General features: G+C 39.6%; 1 protein-coding gene across 2 annotated transcripts; it reads right to left on the bottom strand.

The window, feature by feature from the left end:
* Positions 1-1,995: 1,995 nt before the first annotated feature.
* On the bottom strand, positions 1,996-18,191 carry opn5 (opsin 5). Of its 2 annotated transcripts, none has more exons than XM_076037882.1 (7): positions 17,984-18,191; positions 12,756-12,904; positions 9,183-9,302; positions 4,922-5,092; positions 4,230-4,564; positions 3,422-3,666; positions 1,996-2,425 (listed from the first exon to the last, which is right to left on the bottom strand). In XM_076037882.1, the coding sequence occupies exons 2-7, from the start codon at positions 12,895-12,897 to the stop codon at positions 2,359-2,361; spliced, it is 1,080 nt and encodes a 359-aa protein (XP_075893997.1). In that variant the 5' UTR covers positions 12,898-12,904; positions 17,984-18,191; the 3' UTR covers positions 1,996-2,358. The 2 variants fall into 2 exon arrangements, with proteins under 2 accessions (XP_075893997.1, XP_075893996.1); XM_076037881.1 differs by having other exon boundaries at positions 17,996-18,191.
* Positions 18,192-18,861: the final 670 nt, after the last annotated feature.

Raw genomic sequence — 18,861 nt, 5'->3', positions numbered from 1 at the left:
CCAAATACAATTTAGTACGGAACACGAACCAGTAGTTTGTGGAGTTAATGTTGCTGTGTGAACAGGAAGAAGCAACTTGTGAAACATGTTGTACACAAAATAAATTTTAATAAGCAGTTTCAGCGTGCTGATTTTTTTTTTTTCCCGTCTGTTTATCTGAGAAGCTCTGTGACCAGCCTGCAACTGATTTTCATCTTGATTGTGCATAAAGAGATTTTGTCCACAAGACATTACATTAATTACAAAATTACATCACGGGTAGTCTGAAATTACTTTCTATTGAGCAAAAACATTGAAGCCTTAACAAAAAGCCACAATGTACGACTGTGATGCAAAATTTCATATAAATATAGAAACATCACTGAGATATCAAAATAGCAACAGTTTTTTTTTTGTTTGTGTGTGTGTGTGTGTGTGTGTGTGTGTGTGGCAATTATAAATTCGTTAAGCAGAATGTTATTTACTGCTGATATAAAATTACACTGGTTTTGGGAAATTATTAAAAAGTTATTCATGGAGAAAATATTAGATGTGTAATTCTTCCCACATTTGAGGGTTGACTCTAAAATGTTTCATTTATTCTATACTAAAACTGCTTGGGAGCAATGCATAATAATCCCAGAGTGTCAGTTTCGTCACTGTTGATTTGTATGTTGGTTTGTATGTTGATTTCTCTGCAGCAGTCCATCATATAACATTAAAGGCTATAAGTGCACAGCGTGGGGTTTTCGAAGGACAGTGCACAAAGGCCTCTTGTTCTGTTGCGAATTGATCGCTGATGTAATGCGACCCTTGCAATGAATCGGTGTCGATACCTGCCTAGAATATTGCGATACTAGTATTGACCTGATAGCACAAAAACCACCGACAACATCAGGAAAAGCACTGGAATAATAATGATGATGATAGAAAGACATGTAACATGGTATTGATATACTTGCGCTTGTGTAAGTAAACTAACCTCGGAACAAGAGGGAGCAGTAATAGATCGTACATCGGAGCAGATTTCTTAAATTGAACTGAAGGTTACCAAAAGCAGCCTTGCATATCGGAAAAGCATCAGAATGGAATTCCAATATAATGAGATGAATTATAGCTATAAAGTTATGTTAAGATATAAAGTCAATCAGCTCACTCAGTTATTGTGACATCATGAAACTTATGTTTGACAAAATAATTCATGCTGAGAAGAAAAGGTTGGAGAAAGGCGTGTTTATGCGGTTTGATTGAGTTCTGATTTCTGCTTGGGTTAAAACATAGGGAAATTCTGCAGCCAGGAAACACTGTGCATGGCAAGTCATACTACTAATAATTTTTATTAAATTAGAACCTCGCAATTTGACCTGAAGAAACGTGGAAATGGACATATGCCGGTTGCATGTTAATAAAGAGTTGTTCGTGAAGTATTTGTATTCATGAGCATCATTATTATCATCAACAACAACATGACTTTTCGAGTATCGGTAGACTGGGGAACACTAGAATGGATGCTGTCAGCTAACACCCTTGTACTGTAACACAATCACAATCTTTTGCCACCTTCAATTTTCAGAAAAAAAAAAAAAAAAGGTGCAAGAACATGTTTGTGACATCAAAGCTTTGGGAAATATGTACATTCCCACGTTGGTGACAAAGCCTCAGCTAGGGTACAAGCTCACGTTCAAAGACTCGCCATATGAGCGGATTTTTAATTTTTTGGGGGGGAAAAAGTAAAATGCCTGTAAATACAATTCATAAAATACCTTTACTTCACAGGTATAGGAATATAAAAGCCTCATATAAACAACCTCTACACACAAGACATCCCTTCCAAGTTGATTAGACATGGCTCGCGTCTGACTATGACTGTTTTTAGGTTGAACGTCAAAAAACACTGCTGAACTATGATTAACGTTAGAAAAACTATGACAAAATGCAGCATTTTCATACAAGTTTGGAACTGTAAAAGCTTTAAGATGCTTAGTGATTTTGGTCAAAAAAAGTGTGGGAAACTGTGGAAGGTGAAAAGTGACATATTGATAGTGATATTTGTGACAGCGTGCTACTTACAGTAAAGTGAATGATACATAACCTGCAAGTCCTGTAAAAGACAAAGAAACTGCACTGATTGTGTAAAATATCTTAGGAGGAGACAGTGGTCCTTGGCAGAAGGAAGTGAGGTGCCACGGGGAGCCGTGTTGGTGCAAGAAGTAGGTTGTCAGAGTCTGGATCCAATATGTATAGGTCGCAGGTAAAGGGATGACAGTTGATATCTTAGAAGACGGCAGGCAGTGTGCAATTGGCTAAGTTGTGGTCTGCCTTCTGTCAAAAATGGTTGAAGACTGACGAGGAGGAAAGGTTCACGCAGTCTGAAGCATCTCACATCTCAATGTGAGCTTCTTTGGGGGGTTGTGTGTCTTTAAATGAGCCGGAGATAGTGTAGAACCTGCAAGGACAAAGACGCAAGGGGAGGATGTGTCAACGGTCAGAGGACGATGGGAATTCGGCATTATTTAATACATGAGCAAATAAATATTCAGCAGTTGTCACGAATGGGCACAATTTGTCATCTCAGCTTGTAATGGTGCACGCTGTCGCTTGATGTTGTGCTGTATTTAGCTTGACCAAAAATGAAGGTCCCGACTAGACAATCTATTTGTCTTTTTAGAAGATGACTGAATGAATGCATGTGTTTTGAAAATCTTTCAATCAGCCTGTTTTGACACTTTATATTAGGATCTGGGTTGGTGAAAATGGAAATCATGCTAAGCTGCCGCTTTCTGTATCACTGATCTGCCTGGTTTCTGGACTCACTGTGTTCTGTGTTGTGCTTTTGGATTGGATACATTACTGGTTAATTTTCATCATGAAATATCGTTGTTGTTTTAAAGAAGGACTTTTGCATGAAACTGTATCATTTTCTACTACAATTCCCAAATTCCACTCGAGAAGTTCTGAGCAAAACCTTACTAAAGAAAAAAAGTTGAATGAATTGAAAAGGAATTTTGAAATATGCCATTTGTTGGCATGAATTATAAATAAAGAGAATTAGGCCTTTTCCAAAACACAGCCAGGCTGTATTCACAACAAAGCTGCTGACGCTCCGACAAAAATGTATCATTGCCTATTCATATATTTAAATAGGATCCCCAGTGGAAAATCTGGGATGCATCCTATGTGTTTGTGTCAAGGGCAATCTCATGGTTCAGTTGATAGATAAGGGAACGCAGCGTGCGACACGAATCAATATCACACTGCTTGATTATATGAAACCCCCACCCTCGCTGCTAAATTGCTACAATTGTTCTCGGTGTAAACGCAGGTGAACCAATCCCAAACTGTAACAATTTCACTCGCTGTAATGACAAAAGAGTAACGTCCATAGAATTGGGGGAAAAATGTTGGCGGAGCAGCAAGCAAAGCATAAAAACACACATCATACCTCGTCTTTCGAAAATGCCTGCGTTCCTTTAGGGCCTTAAAACAGGCAGACCTGGCACAGGAGTGTTTGAGGTCCACCACCTGGTAGATAATGGGGTTGTACATGGCCGAGGACTTGGCCAACAACGTAGGAATGACAGAAACAGGAATGGGCACTGAATCCGGCGACCCGAAAGCTGACACCACGGAAACCACTGCGTAGGGGATCCAAGCTATCAGAAAGCCGGCGCAGATCAACATGGCCACCTGCGAAACAGGACGCAAAGATGTCATACCGGCGTCCTGCACACTGTGTGTCTGAATGACTCAAGCTTTGCTGGGAAAAATGAGAATAAACATCACTCAAGTTTCATTTCGAATCCACGGTGCACAGAGCCAAACTGCTGAGAACTGTATCATTGTCCATGTTTATAAATATATACAAGCAAATCAAATTAATTAAAAAAGTCAGATATGTCCTTTCCCCCCCCCCCCTCCTTTGTCTTTTACATATTATTACAAGTGTATTCTTGCAGTCCAAAAAAGTAATTTGTGTTTCCTACCCATAGAACGGTTCTTATAAGAATATACATAGTTAGTTGCCATCTTGCACTGCCAAATATCTGAGGACACGGAGTCCAGGTTTGTGTGCAGAGGCCAATGTAGTTCCCTGGCAAGTTCGGGGGGGGGGGGGGGGGGGGGGGGGGAGCAAATGAGCACTGCAATCTAAAATGTAATCACTTGACGTGACTGTTTCTTCTCAAAATCTCCAAATATTACACACTGGACCTTTGAGTGGACACAGAATGAAGCACTCTTATCCTACCCACCTTTGTGAGTTTCATCTCTAGGCTGTGGTTATTTCTAATTCGGGCATCAAAGTTTGATATCTCTTTTGCAGAAGACTTGACCTTGAAGATGATCATAACATAGGAGTAGACAATGATGCCTGTGGGAAGGACGAGGCAGAAGAACAGGATGGACATGACAAAGGTCTGGCCCGACACAGAGGCCTGGGCAAGCCACCAGTCCAGTGTGCAGGATGTCCCGAATGGTTCTGGAGCGTAGTTTCCCCAGCCGATCAGTGGCATGGTGGCCCAGAAGCCGGCGTACACCCATACAAATGCCAGGCAAAGAAAGGCATGGTGCCGCTTCAGCCATGTGCCTGAAAGAGTAGCAAAAGACGAGTATAATTATACATGTGTGTTTGTTGCAACAACAACAACAACAACAACAATGATAATAATTATAATAATGATAATGATAATAATACGTAGTAATAGTACTAAATATACTGCCAAATGATATCTGGCTGTGACCACAGTTATTACTACAAACTCACAGCAATACGGCTTGATGTAAAATAAAGGGCAGCATGATTGCATACGATGCACAGTAGAAAAAAAGCATGCACATTTGTATTGATAGAATCATTTTCCAAACAACAGAATAGAAAGACAGTCACTCCAAACAAGGAAATTATACCATTAGATTGTTTCTCTGACAAAGGAGTTAGATGTACCATATCTGAGATGGCAGATCTTGAGGTACCGGTCCAGACTGACCACCGTCATGGTGATAAGGCTGCCACAGCCAAAGAAGAAGCCCGCCCAACCATAGAAACGGCAGCCTTCCCAGCCAAATAACCAGCGATGGGACAGACTGGATATGATGAAAAATGGCTTCCCTGTTACTGCAACGACAGAAAGGAAGAAGGGATAAGGGAACTGTAGAACAAAGACAGAAATTAGCAGGAAAATAGTGAACACTGTGGCTCTCCGCTCCCGCCACCCTCAGTGCAGCAAAGCAATGGATGGATGGATGGATGGATGGATGGGTGGATAATTGATTGCTTTCTTGGAAAAGAAAAAATATAATCTAGTAGAAGTATTTAATGAATGTAATGTAATACGAAAGTGAGACACGAATAAAGCTTAAGTCAATTTCCTATGTCATTTCTATCGTTAGCCTTATCTGTTATTGAGCTCTGAAAATACATCGTGTCAGTTTATTATGCGAAATTAAAGGATACTCATACATACTTATAGCACGTGTTCAAACAGAATAAGTTATTATTATCCTAACACTCGCACTAGCCCATCTGACAGAGGCATATTAGCTTCCCACCCAGGGCCCTGACTCACTTTTGCTGTAGATAAATAGCAGCGACGCAAAGATTGGACATCAAATTTACAAAGTTTTGGCAAATGGCTTTTAAAAAAAATATTCTCAAAGATGAATTTAAATGACCCTACCAAGCAGTCTGTCTCATGTACCATGGGGACGTTTGACCATATTTAAATGAGATGTAAAATGCATGTATTTAAAACACTCAACACTCCGTAGCCTACCACTACTACTACTACTACTACTACTACTACTACTACTACTACTAATAATAATAATAATAATAATAATAATAATAATAATGATAACTGTATTGTATTTGGTGTATTTGTTGTTCATTTTATTCTATTGTGCAAACAAATTCCTGAACAGATACGCCCCCAAAGGACAGAAGATCAGACAGTGAAGTGGCAAAGTTGTTGGAGCTGTTCTTCTTCCTCCGAGAAAGCTGCCTTCTGAGAATGTTGGTGCATTTTAATGGATCTTTCGAGGACAGCCGGACAAGACAAATAATTGTTTGGCGCTCACCAATGAGATAAACATCTAATTTTCTCAAAGCTAAAATTGCACAAGACATGGTGACCAGAATTTTTCTTGGAACTTTTCAGAACCCAGCAGGCATGCTCACATGCTTCCATGTGGCTACCCACGTGTTGCATCTTTATTTGAGTCACAGCAAATGAACTTAGCAAATTGGTAAACTGTCATGCTTTCCTGTGGCTTGTTTTGGCCATAACGGGCACAACTGTTGTCATTCCTTTTTTTCCCAGCTCATGCGCATGGGGTTAGGCCTCAAAATACAATGCTAGCTAGACTGTGGCACGGCCATGGGGCACACAGTTCAACAGACCTGGCTTTAATGGCCAAAAACGTATTCAGAAAACCACAAGAAAAATCTGAATTTCATCAAGCGTCCTAATGTTGTTGTTGAAGGATTCATTTAACTAATTATTTTTGCACTTAATTTTAAAAGTAGAAGATGTATTTTAGAGGTCTTTCGTCTTTTAAAGAAATACTCAAATAAATTCTCAAACTGAAAGGAATAGTAAGAGGGTCTTATGTTTAACGGGATAATTTGCCAAAACACGGCTTGTGGTGTGGACTGTGGAGCGTTTTTTTCCCCGCCTATCCACCCACCGTTTCCACAGGGACGTATTTTACTGCAGCACACAACAAACCTCACGCTGAAGTATGTAGGTTGTATGAACCGCCAATTGGCATGTACGTTTTGCGTGATTACTTTGGTCGGTTCCGGTCAAGTTTTGTTTTGTTTTGTTCCCCCCCCCCTTCACCTTGTGAACTTTGTCTTAAGCTGTGAGTCGTTTCAGGTCACAGACATCTGGTAGTCGCTTGGTGGGTGGGAGCAAAATAGCGGCGAGCCTCTACACTCACTTACAATACTGTGTGTGTGTGTGTGTGTGTGTGTGTGTGTGTGTTTGCGCGCTCGCGTGTTTTTGCCCCCCCCATTCAGAACATAATATAAGTCTTTCAAGAGTGGCCGCCAAGAGTGGGGATGTTTACACTCATCCAGTAATGCGGTTAATGCATTAATTTATTGCCTGTCATTGCTATACTTCAGCTGCGGGCGTAGCAAAAATAGATAAGTCAATAAAAGGAAGGATAGCGAGGTCAAGCAGGAAGTCATGAATAACAAGCCATGCTACTTAAAAAAAGAAAAAAAGAAAAAAAAAGGTATTAGCATGGCTGAATCTGACATTTAATCAAAGAGAAGTTTTCCACTTTGTCATTTAGCTGGTTGTTTATTGTTGCTCCTCAAACTGTTCTTGATTTTTTTTTTTTTTTTTTTTTTTTCATTTTAATGTCATTTTTGACTTTAAATACACCTACAGGGTGATCACAAAAATTTGCAATGAACACTGATAATGAAGTGAAAAATCGATTGAAATTACTTTGTATTTTTCATTTTGGGGACAGGCCATTCCTTTGTCACTGACATTATGAGGCAAAAAAAAAAAAAAAAAACAGGACCTGAGTGAGTCAGTCGACACTAAAGTTTTCTGAACTTCCTGCTTGGTGAAAAGACCCATTTTGAGAGTAACAGCTGGAGGAAGTAGCTTGAGGGCAAACACAAAGCCACATAACACAGCTTTGTTGAATTCAAGGCACGAGTTGTCTCTGCTGACGGCATTCGACAAGTGCGCACAGGGTTAACCATTCCAAGGTCAGTTTTCCCACCATATAAAAACAACAGAACAGTGTCCTGAGGAGACGTCACAAATCTTGACCTTGAAAAATTTGTTTTACATTACTCATAAAAGTGTCTATTCCTCCCTCTAACATGATGATGCTGTCTAATTGCTTCAGCTTCTCATGATGATAGTTATGCAGGAGTGTACTGCAGCATTGTTATGATAAACCTGCAAGTCAATACATATATATATATACATATATGTATATATATATATATATATATATATATATATGTATATATATGTATATATATATATATATATATATATATATATATATACATATATATATATATATATATATATATGTATATATATATATATATATATATATATGTATATATATATATATATATATATATATATATACATATATATGCAGATGATTTGCAGGTCTATCATAACAATGCTGCAGTACACTCCTGTATACAATACCGAGTTTTAAAAATCGTTACATTTTTTTTTTGTTTTTAATATATTACAACAAATTAGTGCAATCGTGTAATATTTATCCGGATTCCCATTTTCAAATCCAGACAAATATTTCCTTGCATAGTCTCGGATTTCAGAGTATCCAAAATTGAAGAAAAAAAAAGGATAACTGCATCACTTCAGTAGGGCAGGCAATCCTCCCTCTTTATCTCTGACCAATCGGACAACACATAAGTGTCATCTAGGCAAAAGGACACACGACGCATGTTGGCCACCCAGTGATACGCTATGAAGTTGTGCAGAACCAGCCCACCATAAATGGTTTGATGATAGGATTATGACATTTGTTGTCCCCGAGGCAGTGTGTTGTTCGCGTTCACGTATTTTAGCTCATTGAGTGCTATGATGCCAATTCTCTATGAATGTGTTTTCTGTAAACAAGCAAAGTTGTCGAAGAATGAGAGTGTTACAATGAAATTGCCAAAATTGATTTAAAGTGGAATTGATGGCGTTGCTTCCTACTTAGCTACAAATTGTGTGTGTGCAGTTATGTTTATCTGTAATAAACGTCTAGCAATGCTTTTTCCTACTCAGAAGGCTGAACTCATTCAAATCAAAGTGTGTCATATTATCATGTCCTTGTCCTATTGATGTTGGAGTTTTTTTTTTTTTTTTCAATCTGCCCTCACAAATAATGTCCAGATTGATTTGGTTGCCTCCTATTGGCTAATAACGTGACTAAAGTGTAGCAAAGCTTCATGTCGTTTTAATCAGGTGATGAATATGGCACAATATTTCCTAAGCTGCCCAAACGCTTCAACCTCCTTCCATCTGGACACCATTGCCAGAGTTTAACACTGTAGCAGCTAAGACATTAGAAAAAGATCACCCATCCAATTTTGTACCGATTGTGCCAACCCAAAATACAATTTCTACCCATACTACCATTGTCAGCAAACAATTAAAATGACAATTTGTTCCCTAGTGTTTCACACCAAATATTTCAAGCCATACCTGATATTCCAAAGTCAAATATAGCAAGATTAACAGTCATAAGCTCAGGAGGCTTCATCTTGGTCTTGCGTTTGATGGTCATGTAAATGACATAGCCATTTCCAGTGGCAGACATGATTCCTGTAAGGGGGATGAAAGAGACACCAGTCACTAATGTTTAAAATAGTACATTTAAAGAATATTTATGGCAGGCGGCTCTGCGACAGTCTTCATCCTACCCACAGATTGCTGACACGTGAAATTGACCCATTGATTGATGAGTACGAAAACACAATTTCCTCCCGCAAGACCTTGCATGGAAGGAACTGTCATGTCAAGTGGCCTTTTCTCCTGTTAGAAAAAGCCACTTAAAAGCCTCAGGCGTCACACAATCAAAAGGCCTTGGAACGAGGGTCTGTGTTGTCAAGTGACACAGCAGAGATGCGAAAAGAGTACGTATCAGCGAGAGATCACAAACGTTACTGATTCACAAGGTTGCTGGGACCGAATCACAATATTTCTGCAGAAGGAACAATGAATTGTGTACAATGCAGGGCACATGAGTAGCTTCTTGGCCAGTTCAATTCATTAAAGATACAAGGCCAGATCCCCAAAGAACGGACCGTTTTTTTTTGCGCCACTTCAGAAAGGACAAAGGTGGTAAACACGCCCACAAATTCGATACATGACCCAAGTCTGGCAACCTGGTTGAAATTAGCAATTGTTATGTACAGATGCGTGTAAGTGGCTTTGTGCAAAGAACAATCCCGGCAACCTGTACCTTCGTTAAAATTTCCATTTCACTGTCGTTTCATTTCTATTTCATTCCTATTATTTTCCTTTCCTCCTTGTCTGTGTGTCTACTATGACTGCTTCCATGATCAAAAGCAGGTCCAGGCGCGTCACTCAAATCGGTGTCACAGTTACCACCACCTGAGTCCAATTTTGGACCTCCTTTGATGCGTATCTGATCAAGTAAGCTTGATCTCATTTTTCAGCACTGATTTCCATAGAATTGAGAGATGGAGTGAAACCTTTCAACTGGGCTGACAAGTTGTTTTTCTCCTCCAGCTCGCCCACCAATTGCTGTTTGTAATTGTTTCCCCTCCTATGCTGACGATTCCGTCATGAGGGCCGCCAGGACATCCACCGTGATTCGAGAGAGTAGGAAAGAGAAAGCGTCCATAGAAAGCTGCAGTTGTTGCAAACCAGTCTCCGGCTCCTCCATTGTGAAGAACAGATGTTGAATGACAAGGACAACGTTAGGGCTGATGTTGTTGTACTTTCGCCTAAAGTGCAGCTCACCATTGAAGTCTATGAAGACGGGGTAAAGGTGCTTCAAGTATCCCTCAAAGAAGTTGACAATCTGATCTGTGGCGCTCCGTCCGGCCTCTTCTTCAGCAACATTGGGTTCAGCTTGAGGTTTTAACATATCCAATATTACTTTCTGTACAACTTTTCCTGTGTGGCTGACAAAAGCGATTAGCTTTTAGCTAATTTAGCCAATCGCTTTAGTTTTAGCACAGTTGTAAATTGCCCTTCTTGGAAAGTGCGATGACTATGTCCATGATACAGGCCATTCTCCACTTTCCCAGATACTGCTGCAGATGATGTTAAGGATGTCGTTTAGGCATTCGTTTGGTTCACCTGTCCAAGATCTTCTCTTGCTCTGCAAGGTATTCCCCAGTCTCTGTCCTGTTTTCTCTTTGTGAGCTCCTTCATGGCTTGATACGATATCTCGCTGCTGTTGGGCTTAGGCTGTCCTCTTTCTTGGCACTTGTCCTCAAACCAGTTCTGTTTTGCTGTCTGCATGACTTTCCGGATGTTTTTATTGATTTATCCGTATGCAGGAGACCTTCAGGAGAGTTCTTGTTCTTCTTTAGGTCTTCTTCACTTGTCACGGAAGATTTGCGGATCACGGGTGACCCGAGGTTCCCTCTTTGGGCGGAGTTTTGCCAAGGACCTCAGTTGCTGTTTCAGTGAAAAGTTAGAATGGTATTTTACTGTTAACACCATTTTCCCCCGCCCCAATGATAAGCAGCTAGTGCAAACCTACGTAGCGTAGATTTTGTAGTGTACAGAGACACATTTGGCACTGATATGTTGTGCAACTTTAAGAAGACATTAAATCAGGGCCATTTAAAGCTCTGGTCAATTAATCAGTGGATCACTTGTGATGATGACCTACAGTTTTAATAACTAGGCAAACAAATGGTTGAAATGTAACGCATGTACTTTTGGGAATATCATAATTTGATGGAGAACGTGGCGGGCTTGTAGTTGACGACATCCTTTTTGATGTGGGGCCACAGTAGTTCGACGGCAAGTCAGCCAGTCAGATGCGTTTGAATATGAAGAAGAACAAAGTTTCACATTTTCTCTGGTTAAGTGAAAGAAAATGTTTCATTTTATTGCATATAATCTGGAGTGTTCAATTTACACCATGAATGTAGTGTGCCAATACCAAATCTGTTTATCAGTGAGGAATGGAATGAAAAAAATTCCTCAAGCCCTTCATAGGACAAACCAGGATCGTAAGATCAAATCACATGATGGGAACGGAGAGACAGACAACCTATTGATGCAAATATGTCTCACTCAAAAATTAAATGAAACAGTTTTTATCTAAAAATTTGTTTTAACATATTTGCTAGTTTAAATGTAAATTTTGAGTTCCAATGAAATAGAAAATCTCATATATTCAGAAAACACCAGTCAACCAAAACAAGAAAATCCCCCTTTGTATTGACATAGAAATAGACTTAATATCAGTTCTTCTACAGTTAAGTAATGGTAGCAATGAAACAAACAAAAGTGGGAAAAAAAAGACGACAGAAATATGAAAAGTTTGTGATTGATTGGTGTAATAAATACTTCCTCATCACATTTTAAAACTAATTATTTTATGAATATCAACTGATTATTAGTGTCCCTTTTAAATAAATTGTTAATTGCATTAATTTAATATGTATGTAATGTATGTATGTATGTATGTATGTATGTGTGTGTATCCCTTTTAACCCTTATCCAGGAAGTACTTTCCTAGCTTTAAACATCTGTTTCACAACACCTTTTTCTCCTTAGAACCTTTGCGTCACACATCAGTGCATTACATCACCATCATGTTCTGTGTTTATTATAATCAAGCGCATGATGTAGTATTCCTCATCTTTTGATGGAAATAAAAATAATCATCCTGTAGAGAGATGTGAAATCAAAGACACCCCAAAAATGAAAGGGAAAGAATAATGCAGCAGACTGGTCTATTTTGCCAAACTGTTATTGGCGTAACTCAAAATTATACTTAGTAGTTTGTGTGGGAAAAAAATATATATATCGGAGACCTCAACCCTGGAAACCAATTTTTTTAAGCAGTATATATAGTTCAACCGAAAGCAAGTACCAGTAAAAAATAAAATCAAATAATATAAAAGGGACTTCTGGAATTTATTCTCAGACTGATTTCTTTGACTTCAAATCTTCTGCATGATTAAGACACTGAATTTGAGCCAGATTTATATAACCCTTATTGCCATTTACTTCCAGGGGAACTATAATAATAGGATGTTTCTTTTTTTGCAATCAGTCACTGACCTATGATGCAAATGTAGAGGGCTGCCACAATATCAGCCTCTCGGGAGAGTCTTGAGGCGAAAGGGTCACCGTGAAGGAGATAATGAGGGATGTTCGAGGGTTGTATCCACGTCTCATTCTCCATCACTGCCATCAACGGCATCAGTGTCCTGTAGAAGAAAGGCACAAACGCGCATGCATAAAATACCTCAATCATCACGGTGTAAGAAATAAAAAAGAAAGGAAAACGTGTCGTCAAAGAGTAATCCGCGTTCACGAGCAGCGTTACACAATAGGCCTGCAGTCAATCAAAGCAAAAGGGGGCGCGGGAAAAAAAAAACGTCTTCCATCATTTTACGCAGCAAGCAATAACTCCACGTGCATTCCATTTGCAACCCTGCATCCCTGGAACGCCAGGATCAAAGCAATAACGCAAACGTTGGGAGAGTCATTCATTTCCACTCCACCCCACGAGGTGATGATGTGGGGTGGAGTGGAAGACAATCCATCTGTCAATCATTGCCTCCCCTTATCAACACACAACTGCAAAGGCCGGACTTCCGCCCCTTTATCCTGCAGCAGGAAATTGTTTGGTGGTGCGTGGCATGTGTCTTTTGAAATTATTTTAATGTCAAGCAAGCTAATTTCTTTTTGATGAGGATGATTTGTGGAATGTGAGTTTTGGAGAATGTTTACAGCGGGTTAAATCTGGGCTCAAAAAGGCATCAGGAGAATAATAAATCATTCAAATGTGAGACTTCCCCATTCTTTCAGTTTCACATGACATTTTCACTGTAAATACTGAAATATAGGGCTATATACTACAGCTGATATATGGTATTTTGTGTCATTTAAAAAAATTAAAACAAAATCGTGGATTTTTTTTTTTTTTAGCTGTGGCACCTCGGTGATTGATCATTGTTTTCAGCCAGGGAAAATCAAGGTCTGCTAATTTTACACGCCTAATGTGGCCCTCTAACTGAGAGACATAATCTTCCCAATTGTCCTGAAATTTAAAGACACAAGACACAATTTCCATGTTGTCGGTTATCAGGTAAGAAAAGAATTGGTATGTGAAGCTCTCGTGGTGTTATTTCTTCTGGAGCAGAAAGTCACATGACATGCCCTCTCTGCCTGGCCGTTTAATATGAAACTTTTTTTCTTTTTCTTTTTTTTTTTTTTTACTATCCTTTTCTTTACCAAGGTGAGCCAGCCATGTTTGCATCTTACTGCAGGGGAATCCCTGCCTCGTATCCCTGGCCTGTGTTGTTGTCCGTCACTGTCAACAACACAAATAAAATACTTCAGTCCAGTGTGTAAAATATGGCCTGATTTATGATTTTTATATTGGTAAATTGCTTAATATACTGCCCATTAATGCATTATTAAAAGCTTATAATCACAGTGCAATATCAGTGATTTGGTTTTCCCACCCTTTGAACGGTTCTGACATATGTATAAGAATTGACATATGTTGAGGGTCTTGCTCCAAGTTAGCTGCCGACTTGCACCGCCATATTTCTAAGGAAGCCTGGTGTGGACAATCCTGCCCTCCAGACAGCTTTAGGGTGAACACTCGCGTCTTTAAACGAACCGATGAAGAAGAGGGTGGACGAGGTATCTAGGTTTGGGTGCGCAGGCCACCATGGTTCACTGGCAAGCTCGGGAGAAGGGAGGGTGACAGAGGTGTAATCTAAAATGTAACCACCGGATGTCGCTGTTTCTTCTCAGAATCTCCAGATATTAAACACTTAACCTTTAAGTGGCAAAGTTTCACTTGAAATAGCTTTGGATGAATAAAATGAAAGTCTTATGTATCTGAGGCAGGTCCGTCAGTGATAATGCCCCCCATGGAAACACAGCATGGTAACTGAGTTAGCGTAACAGAAGGTGGCCCTCTGGATTTGCGCTACCCAGCATAATTTTAGCAAATGTTAGTACGTTATTCAAATGCAGATACTTGCAGAATGATATAGGTTAATTATTGAACAACAGTTTCCTTGCTTGGGCAGTGGGTATCCGTTGCTTCACATAAGAGACAGGGGGATTTGAAGAGCACGAGTGCAAAGCCTCCATGTTTTGGTTTACATGCTATGTATGCTCAGCTGCGCTCTGCCCTTTAGTGGTCCCTGTTGGTACCGAAGGTAAATGAATGGGGGGAAAAAATGGTAGAAATTTTGTTTTAGTTGGTTTAGGCATCACCCCCATTTGCCATCCACATATTTTGTTTTTGTTTTTAAATAAATAAATATGTATTGTGAGAATGAAAGGATGCCATGTCTTCCTGCAAAACCAAAAGATGGACACGATCCCGTCTACAATACAGGAACTGTTTTATTTTGTTTTGTTTTTTTGGACCTGTGGCGCATGACCAAGATCACTTCCTGACAGAGATTTCCAATGCATGAAGTGCCCTTTCCTGATCTAAAAGATAACCGAGATATAACCTTTCCAGGGGTAGTCAACAGACTGGAGTCGGGAAAAACACGCTGTGCTGTGCTTGAATATGCTGAGTGTTGTGTTGTACAGTGCTGCATTGTGTCACATTACTGTGAACTCACAGAGCGCAGCATAAAAGTCACCACAACTATTGAGATTCTGCATTTTGCGGAGTCATTTTCAGGACTGACTCACGTCGTAGATTTTTTTATTTTTTTTTTAATGACAAGTCTGACAGCTTTGATGAAATGTTGATTACCAGATAATGAATATTAACAGACCTCAAGAAGTATTCTGGAAACTGTAATTGGTAGGTAAAACAATGGATGTCCCAGTAAATAAAATAACTACGAATATGAAATAATACTAATAATATAGATATTAATAATACATAAATAAATATTATAAAAATGAGATTGCTCTGTTTAATTATTCCACTGTTTGAACTAAATGAAATTGCTCTATCAAAATTAATTGAACGTCTCAAGGGGATTGAACACATTTGCAGAATAAATCCACTGGAATACTACGTAATAAATCCATTGAGCAGGTTCACTGGAGTGATTTACCAGATTACAGACGGTACAGATTTAAAAGTGTGTAACTAGAAAGGTTTTTGAGGAAAGCTGAGAGCAAGTTCATGGTATGCCAGAATTTGCTTAATCGACTCTCGCTGTTGAGGGACTGAATTTCTTCAAGTGGGCACAGTGCCATACATATATGCTACCACTTTTTATTCTTACTATTTCGTCAATTGAGCAAACAAGCAAATGAATAAACAATTAACCTTATCACCTGATTTTTTTTCACTTTGGAATACAATGACAAAATTGTTTTTACGACCGCCATCGCTGCCTGTGATTAGGGCTGAGGACGTTCATACCGCCTCCAACATCTTAAACGTAACAATTTTGTTTCAGGCTTCCACATGTGAATGTGTAACATGCAATAGGAAATGAACTGTGCAGCGTATACTTAAAACACGTTGCACATTCAATCCGTCAGGAGCATCTGGCGTGTTTCTGTTTATGCAAGATGAACCCAAACACACGCGGAAATGCATCTGCGGAAATGCAATGTCAACGTTGAACGGTGACAACAATTGTGCTGAAAATTTGCTGGGATTGAAAATACATGGTAATGTTGCAATTAACACTTTTTTTGCTTTCAAAACATCAAGTGTACGATCCACCTGGAGTACAGCTTAATTTGAAATAGCAAGGCGAAACAGGAAAGACAGCATCAAGGTAGTTGCACTTCTGTATAGATACAAAATACAGCATAAAGAATATGGGATGAACTTGAAATCCCCATTTCTAGTGCCCTGTCTTGTTGGAGCTATTTTTAAACCCAGCTGCAGTCATCCTGGGGTCATTGCTTGAAGACCTTGTTGACTTTATTCATGTTTCAGTAAAAAAAACAACCGTTGGGTTGTTGAGACAGAAAGGACACTTCAAGCAGCTGTTAACTATTTATATGCTACATTTCCTGTCAGGTCTACCGTCCAGGCAGATATGTCATATTATTAAACAGCACACGACTGAAATTGCAGAATGTAACGCTTCGGCATACATTAACCCCAAGAGCCGAAGAACCTTCTATTGAATTAACCTTAAATGGAGTGTCTGTAGGAAAAATCCGCCTAAGGTACACCAAATTGCCCTAAAGCGCATCACGTGCGTCCCCATAAAGCTAAAAGGGACATATGTAAAAGATCACGAAGGGAGACATAAACTAGTCTGAACGCACTAATGTGCGCTCCGGACAGGAAATGACATGCGCTAAACTCGCGGGGATTAATGACTCCCGAGCGCGGCAGCGCTGCTGCTCGCCGCTCCCTCGGGGGATGGGTCAAACGCGGAGGACACAATTCACATCCCTCCCTATGCGGCAGTCAGTGGGACCTTTAACTTGAACTTTCTTGAGCTTGCGGGAAGCCGTTGCTGTAGTCCGCGGTGATGCCAGCCAGCAATGTCGCGCAATTACACGGTTGCACTGAGTAACTTGTACCGGTGCAATGATATTCCTGATTTGCGACTAATTGTACGTCTATAACGCCCAAGTCCGTGCAATTCACTCAAGTGACCACTATCCTTTCATAATCAGTGTGACGATGCGCGCTTGTAAGATGTATGACTGAGAGTTATAGTAATGCATTTATTGTTTGAAATTGTATTTTCAGCTAATACCCCCCCCCCCCCCCCCCCCCCCCCCCCCCCTCATGTTAAGAGTCGATAAAGATGACACTGGGACACCAGGGGACAGTTCCTAAGGACCGCAGGATTTCCCTAACTCAATATAACCAGTTTTATTAGTTTAGACCGATGCAGGACTCGGAGTCCACTAAGTCCGTTTAAAACGAGCATTTTTACCCCCTCGAACACGTGTTTTTAGTTAATCGCATTTTAAAACGCAGGGAAACGAACAGAGAGAAAAAAAAAAAAAGGATAAGGTTGAACAAAAAAAAACAGTCTATCATGACAAACGCTAATGGTAAAGTGGGGGCTTCCAGAGATACAGAAAAAGTGAAAAGCTACAGGTCGCGAGTGAGGATTTCAATTTATGCCCCTATTCCGGTGACTTTGACAAAAAAAAAAAAAAAAAAAAAACAAAGGAATCATCTTCATGAGCACGGACGCATGAAAACTGCAACAAGCGACGAAATAATAATAATAAATAAACGCTCTGATGTGGGAGCAGGGAGAGAAAACAAACCCCGCGTGTCACATCGCAGAGAAACACCACTGCACACTCGCGATTAAATCAATTCAGCTTTGAAATGGAAAAACATTACAAAAGAAATGAGTTACTTCTCCGCTGACCGTTTTCAATCATCAGTCTCGTCCGGTTAAATTCCCACAAGTCATTATTCCCGGTGAAGAAAACAAAAATAAGTGACGGTCACAAGATTAAATGCAAAAAAAAAAAAAATAATAAAAAAAATATTCCTTCGGTTCACAAACAAGTTCTCTGAGGAACCTCCACCTGTGAGCAGCAAAATCATGTTAGTCCGCTTCGCCACTCTCATCGTTTGGCTATAAAGGCTACGTGTTTCCGTGAGCGACAATTACAGAGACTTCCGGTCACGCCTTCCAAAATAAACGACACATTAGCTCTTCTTTGTTTTTTTTTGGTTTGGTTTTGTTTTTTTGGCTCAGTCCGATATACAACAGCAGCAGCAGCAGCAGCAGCAACAACATTAGACACTCCACAAATTATCCTTTTCCTCACCCTCCTCGTTTTCAGTTGAGAATCACACATTGAGAACATAATTTTGTAATGTAAATATGATGTACCAAATCATTTGGTAGGGGACAACTTAAAGAAATGTTCACTCAGTAAATTCCTAAAATAATTTCTTTCTTTTTTTTTCTTTCTTCAATTCCGCAATCAGAACTCTCCTTTATTAGGACAAATCAAAGCCGATCAGATTCAGCAACAGAAATCTCATCAGACATACTTTCGGTGAATATTATCCATGGGACAAAATGAGATGCAAAGCTGAAATTCCTGACATAGGTAAAGACAGTGAAAATGATTTAACTCTGTGAGCAAACCCTGAGCTGAATGAAAGCACCCTTTATTTAAGAACATCTGAACGCTTTGTTAGTGGTTTTAGGCATCTAGAAAAATGCTACACACGATCACTGGTGATCCTGTGCACAAGGGGGTTTTAAACAGTTAGGTG

Source organism: Nelusetta ayraudi, unplaced genomic scaffold, assembly GCF_046127955.1.
Source record: "Nelusetta ayraudi isolate G7.1 ecotype Tasmania unplaced genomic scaffold, CSIRO-AGI_Nayr_v1 ptg000052l, whole genome shotgun sequence".
NCBI lineage: Eukaryota > Metazoa > Chordata > Actinopteri > Tetraodontiformes > Monacanthidae > Nelusetta > Nelusetta ayraudi.
The sequence above is the reverse complement of the archived record's forward strand: the minus strand, read 5'-3'. Positions and strand labels throughout refer to the sequence as shown.

Bases quoted from the DNA above. Each gene is read 5' to 3' on its own strand.
- opn5 (XM_076037882.1), bottom strand. From the start codon at position 12,897: ATGCCGTTGATGGCAGTGATGGAGAATGAGACGTGGATACAACCCTCG. The intron at 9,303-12,755 runs GTCAGTGACTGA...TCCCCCTTACAG, and splicing joins CCTCTACATTTGCATCATAG to GAATCATGTCTGCCACTGGA. The intron at 4,565-4,921 runs GTACATCTAACT...CTACTCTTTCAG, and splicing joins GATCTGCCATCTCAGATATG to GCACATGGCTGAAGCGGCAC.